This window comes from Anas platyrhynchos, chromosome 21 (assembly GCF_047663525.1).
Source record: "Anas platyrhynchos isolate ZD024472 breed Pekin duck chromosome 21, IASCAAS_PekinDuck_T2T, whole genome shotgun sequence".
Taxonomy (NCBI): Eukaryota; Metazoa; Chordata; class Aves; order Anseriformes; family Anatidae; genus Anas; species Anas platyrhynchos.
This window is the reverse complement of record NC_092607.1, coordinates 8,850,421-8,856,686: the sequence shown is the minus strand read 5'-3', so window position 1 is coordinate 8,856,686 and position 6,266 is coordinate 8,850,421. Positions and strand designations below refer to the sequence as shown.

Here is a 6,266-nt window from a genome sequence, read left to right as displayed (position 1 = left end):
GTGAGCATCTTGAGCTTGGCCAGGGCCTCTTGCCACCCTGTCCTGGGGCCAGGCCCCAGCAGTGCTGATCTGTGCCATGCCAGGAAGATACGGGTGGTGGCTACACATGGGTGGCATGTCTGGGGACATGGGTGACACCTGCGAATGCGTGGTGATGGCAGGTAAGTGGTGTCTGCACATGGGCGATGCCAGCGCATGGGCAGCATTTGCACACAGATTGTATCTGAACACAGATGGCAGCTGACATGGGTTGTGCCTGGACATGGGTGGCATGCCAGGCACATGGATGGTGTCTGGATCCCTGTGTGTATGCTTGCACACAGGTGACGTGTCTGCTGTTGGGACACCGGTGGTGGCAGAACAAAGGTGGTATTCAGTCATGCCTGGATGGGGAAGCTATGCCCGCACATCGGTGGCATCTGGACACGTTTTTTTCCAGCACATGGGCAGTGTTGGCCCACGGTGGTGGTCCAGACCATGGTGGTACGTCCAGGCAAGCAGACAGTGATGGCACACAGCGGCACATTTGAGTCCACAGCATGCGTCTGTGTCCAGGGATAGCGATGACACGCGGTGGTGCGCCTGGGCACGCAGGCGGTGCCAGCACACAGCAGCGTGTCTGAGAACACAGATGGTGATGGCATGAGGTGACAGGTCCAGGCACAGGGACGGTGCAGCACCCAAGTACGCGGATGCCAACGCTGTGTCTGAGCCCACAGCGGCGTGCCTGGACCCACGGTGCCATCTTTGTGTACACAGTGGCCTGCGAGGGCCAGGCCCGCGGCGCTGCGTTGCTCCCGCAGCGCAATGCCGGAGCCCGGAGCTGGCTGCGGAGCCCTGAGGCGCTGTGCCACGGCCCCGGAAAATGGCGGCAGGGCGGGGAGGGGCCGGCAGAGCTCCCGCTCCTCCCGGCGGGCGGGCGGCGCTGTTCCGCGGGGCGCTGCCGGGGCCGCCCCGCCCGCTGCCTTCCGCCCGCCGCCGGGGTCGGGAGCGGCGGAGCCCGCGTGCGTTCCGTGACGGGCCGCTGCCATGGCCGTCCGTGCCAGCTTCGAGAACAACAACGAGCTGGGCTGCTTCGCCAAGCTCACCAACGCCTACTGCCTGGTGGCTATCGGCGGCTCCGAGAACTTCTACAGGTGAGGGAGCCGTGAGGGCCCGACTCGGCCCGGCTCGGCTCGGCTCGGCTCGGCGGGACCCCCCTGCGGCTGACCCCTAACGGCTCCTTCTCCTTGCAGCGTGTTCGAGGGGGAGCTGTTCGGGACCATCCCGGTGGTGCACGCCTCCATCGCCGGCTGCCGCATCATCGGCAGGATGTGTGTGGGTAGGTGGCGGGGGGCACCCGGCCTCGGGGCCCGCAGGTGGGCGGGCTGGGCTGGGGAGGCCGACGCGTGGCACCCCTCAGCCGGGATTACAGCAAGGCTGTAGGAAATGAAGCTCACCCGATTAAAAATCGTAGAATGGCTCGGGTTGGAAGGGACATTAAAGATCACGTAGTTTCAACCAGGGACGCCACCCACTAGGTGAGGCTGGCCAAGGCCCCATCCAGCCTGGCCTTGAGCACCTTCACGGGTGGGGCACCCACAGCTCCTCTGGGCAGATTGTGCCGGTGCCTCACCACCCTTACAGTGAAGGATTTCCTCCTTTGCTAAAAAGCAAGCAAACAAACAAGAAAAAACAGCCAGGGTAATAAAGAGCATCTTCTTCTCAAGGCCTGAGGACAGGTTATTGATGCAAATAAATCTGCTTTCTGGTAAACTGGGAGAAGCCATTCCATTTTTTTTTCTGCAGGTTAATGGTTCAGGGCTAGGACTGGAGGGGTGAGGGCAAGGGAGGCATTACAGATGTGAAGGTCAAAGAAAATTCTTTCACCTGTCTCCAGCTAGTGATGTACTATTCAGAAGAGCATGCTTTGTGCTTTCTTTTTGTTCCTGAAAAAATAAAAACGTATCAAAACGTATCTGTCCTATGTTACCAATTTGCTAAAGGAGAGTAAAAAAATCAAGTGGAATTTGTAGGCTTTGTGAGGACAACCAGCATCATTGGACTTGATGATCTTGAGGTCTCTTCCAACCTAGAAATTCTGTGATTCTGTGATCTACTGGGGGAAATCTCATAACAAAGTGTTTCATTGAGAACCTTGTGTTTCCTTCAGTACTGTTAAAAAAGAATAGTGAATAAAAGTAGTGTCATTTACCCATTTACATTAAGTTTGTGCTTCATCATGGTTTTCCCTCACCTGTGGTGCCATGTGATTTTGTTTGGGCTGATTTGTGGGCTTGAAATGAACAGATGGGGCGGGGCAGTTCCAGCCTTTTTCTGAACTGCAGTAAAGCAATAAGCACAATGGAAATAGTTGCTTTTAAAATTACTGTAATGTGGAATTGTTTTTCTTTTTTATGTATTACTTTCCTTTTTTTGGTCATTTTAGGGAACAGGCACGGGCTGTTGGTCCCAAGCAGTACAACAGACCAAGAGCTTCAACATATCCGCAATAGCCTTCCAGATTCTGTACGAATTCAGCGAGTAGAAGAACGTCTCTCCGCACTAGGCAACGTCACTACCTGCAATGACTACGTAGCTCTTGTTCATCCAGATCTTGACAGGGTATACGGCTCTTATGCTTTTACATTCCTTATGGATGCATCTGAAATTATTCTGAAGCTGCAAATGGAGTTTGTAGCTATTGAGGCATACTATAAGTAGCATGAATTTCAGAAGAGTTATGCTAACGGTTAAGCTAATATCATGTAGGAAGCTGTGCTGCCTCACATTTCCTTTATTTTTGGGAGAGAAATCACTGAATTGGATTTGGGACTTTTGACTCTGTTTCAGTTGATCTTCCTCTTCTCCTATAATTTTCCTTCATTGTGAATGTGGAGTCTGCTGTAAATTCAGTGTGTGCTCTTGTTTGGTATGCTGTAGTTAATGGTGGGAAGCTGTGGGATGTGGAAGTTAATTGTCAAGTCTAGTTTGTTATGCGTATGTAAAATTGACCGAAAAAAGAGCATCTATGTGTGTAATAAAGAGCATAACAAATTTGATCAGGACTGTAGCAGTAGTTACAAAATGCTGCTGATCAAGTTGAAATTTCTAATAGAATTAGAAGAGATCATAGATGATGCAGTGTGTGTGTTTACAGTGAGGTAAAAGAAAAATGGAAGCTCCTGTATGAAAGTTAAAAACAAGGGCAGGGGACATGAAGTTGCTGCCAATTTATGTTTGAGAGCTGATACTTCAATAGCACTAGAGAGGTGAGTTGTGTGGCTACAGCTACTGAAGGTCCTGATGTTTTCTTTCAGTTTGTGCTAAAGGTGATGGAAATGGTGGAAGGAGTGCAAAGACAAAAAAGAGGTCAAGGTAAAAGCCTTTGCAGGCAATAGTCTTTGCAGCATACTATGTTTTAAGTGTAAAAAGTACAGTAAGATGGCCAGAAAGGGAGAAATCAAAACCAGTTACAATGAAAACCTGCTGAGCTTTATTTGGAAGGGAAAGAAGTTCTTAGAGTTATGCAGAAGGTTAAGACAGTACTCAGGTCTGGGCAAAAAAGGACTGATTCACAGGGGAATACCTACACAACAGGTGTTGACACAGTTCATGTACTGCCAACATCTTTGAGAAAAAGGGGAGGAAGAGCATTTCTCAGTGGTGGTGTGTTTAGTTATAGGAGCCTTGCTTCCAGCTCAAGTGTGCACAGGTAAGTGGAAACACCTCTGGAGTACAGAGGTTGATCGAGAAGAGTAAGAGCATTTTATGATGATTTGATTGCAATGCGTGGTGAAAGGATCCCAACTAGTTCTTTGCAAGAATAGCTTGACTTCAAATTCTAGAATACCATTTTGCTGAGGATTTTGTTCTCTTTCTCTGTTTGCAGGAGACTGAAGAGATCTTGGCAGATGTACTAAAGGTTGAAGTATTCAGGCAGACTGTAGCAGATCAGGTGCTGGTAGGAAGTTACTGTGTTTTTAGTAACCAAGGAGGGATTGTGCACCCCAAAACATCAATTGATGATCAGGATGAACTGTCTTCATTGCTCCAGGTTCCACTTGTGGTAAGGCATTTGTGTTTTTTCTTGCTGCTCCCTTCCATTTCTATTTTATGGTTTTAAAGTTTCTGCAGTCTCATGGTCTCCTAGGTACTGTTTTCACTGCAGGGCTGTTCCAAAAGGGAGATGAGGCGAAGTCCTGCAGGAGGCCAGTCTTCTGAGATGTTTTCTCCACCTTTTCTGAGTTTGAATAAGCTGCATAGAGGCTTTAGTTTGTTTCTGAAACATTGCTCTGCTGAGATTATGCAAGATTTGCTGATTCATTCATATGGAATATGAAATTGTCTGGTTTGGCTAAAGGCACATTTCAAAAAAATCTAGTAATAAAATCCTGTGCTGGCTCAGTTGGATTTGTTAATTTCAAGATTGCTATGCCTTTATGCTTGTTTGTTAGATTTGTTATTTTTAACTGAATGTCACAAAATGTTCTTTCCAGATACTGCAGGCTATCTGTTGACTTTTAAGTGTTTAAGTAAAATCTTTGTTGATGGCAGAAGCTTTAATCTTTTCAGGGGTGTGAGTTGAGGCCCTCTACTTAAGACCTAGTAATAAGGAAATGTAACAAAATGTGGTGATGTCAGTGTGCTCTGCAAACTACTGCTGATTTTTTTTTTTCTTCCCTAGGCTGGAACAGTGAATCGTGGCAGTGAGGTCATTGCGGCAGGAATGGTTGTAAATGACTGGTGTGCCTTCTGTGGACTGGACACAACCAGCACAGAGCTCTCCGTCATTGAGAGTATCTTCAGGTTGAACGAAGCTCAGCCAAGTACCATTGCTACCAATATGAGAGATTCCTTGATTGACAGGTAAGGAGGATACAGCTTCATCTATAATCATAATCGAAACAGGCAAGATCTTAACGTAAGGAAGCTATAACACCAGCTGTTTTTCAAAGTTGATTTCTCTCTTTGCTTCCTCTTTGCTTTTATTGGGTTACTGACGAGAATTACCTTGTTGCAGAAAGGTTTGGTTTATGTAGTTGATAAGCATTCTTAGTCATGAATCATAACTGCATTAACAGTTCTTGTTGCGTTTAGAATTGCAAGAATTTTTTTTTCTGAGGAAACATAAAAGTAGCCACTTCAACTTTCAGATACTTTTGTTCTAAATGCCAGTGCTAAGCTTATGACACCTATGATTTTTTTTATTTACTTATTAATGGAAAACAAATCTTGTTTTAAAAGTCAAGCGAAGTTACTGGCATTTTAACATCTTGGCTTTTTTTTTTTTTTTTTTTTTTTTTTTTTTAAGCCTTTATGTCAAAGGTTTTGTCCAAGTGGAATGCAGGTTATCTTTTTTTTTTCTGCCTGGACTGGTAGTGATAGAGGACCTTCCCCACTTGTTGATATATACAAAAACTTTTACAGGGTTTAGGCATGGCTTATAGGTGAATGTCCAATGCGAACTTCATTTGGACTTTCAACTGATTGTAACTCTTATCATTGCAGTAATGCTAGAGGTGTGCTTTTGAGCTGCTTAGGCCACTGTAATTTACTTACAGAGTTCTCAGTTCTCATAAAAATGTATGGGAATGGTTTATGGCATAGAGAAAGAATAAGGAATTCCTTAATTCCTTCCAATGAAGAACTGTTTGAAAGAGTTATTCTTACCTTCACAGTTCCTATGTAAAGGCCTTGTGCTTCTGAGCACAGCGTAAAACCATAATTAAACTTGTGCTAAGCTTTTAATAACTGCTTAGACAAGACTGATTTTCTTGCCTTTGCCAACTTGACGAATGTGTTCTTAGAGCTAGCTGTTAGCAGTCACCAGGTCTCCTTCACTCTTTTCACAAACTCATATGTTCTAGGAAGGGAAATTTGCTACTGGTCCTTTGTAGCTGGAGGTTGAGAACTGACTATACTGGTGTTTGGAAATGTTTTCTGCACTGTGGCACTCATTTTCTAAATCTCATTTCTGTTTTGTCTTTTTAGCTTGACATGAGCAGTGTTGGTTCAGGAAGCTCCTAAAGAGTGAAGTGTCAAGCAGCAGTTTGGATTACAGACATCTAGATCTTCTGTTGTTTCTGCAGGCCCAGCACCAGGAAGAGGCTACAAAAACAAATGTAGTGTTTTGTAAACTAAGTATTGTTGCAAAATGTGACAAATAACATATATAAGTTGCAAATATGGAATGCTTTCTAACCCTTTGCTAATGTTCTCCAGTTTTTCTTCAGTTGTGCTTTCTTTGTGATGCTGACCGAGGCCCTCAATTTAGCCCACAATAT

The 6,266-nt window shown here is 45.7% G+C and overlaps 1 protein-coding gene across 1 annotated transcript; it reads left to right on the top strand.

Moving 5' to 3' along the window:
• The first annotated feature begins 943 nt into the window (after positions 1-943).
• On the top strand, positions 944-6,189 carry EIF6 (eukaryotic translation initiation factor 6). The gene is made up of 6 exons (XM_027442864.3): positions 944-1,136; positions 1,236-1,321; positions 2,429-2,604; positions 3,872-4,048; positions 4,667-4,848; positions 5,974-6,189. Exons 1-6 carry the CDS (start codon positions 1,030-1,032, stop codon positions 5,981-5,983), a joined length of 738 nt encoding a protein of 245 aa, XP_027298665.1. The 5' UTR covers positions 944-1,029; the 3' UTR covers positions 5,984-6,189.
• Positions 6,190-6,266: the final 77 nt, after the last annotated feature.

Coding starts and splice junctions, on each gene's coding strand:
- EIF6 (XM_027442864.3), top strand. CDS start 1,030: ATGGCCGTCCGTGCCAGCTTCGAGAACAACAACGAGCTGGGCTGCTTC. Junction 2,605..3,871: donor TTCATCCAGATCTTGACAGG/GTATACGGCTCT, acceptor CTCTGTTTGCAG/GAGACTGAAGAGATCTTGGC. Junction 4,049..4,666: donor TGCTCCAGGTTCCACTTGTG/GTAAGGCATTTG, acceptor TTTCTTCCCTAG/GCTGGAACAGTGAATCGTGG.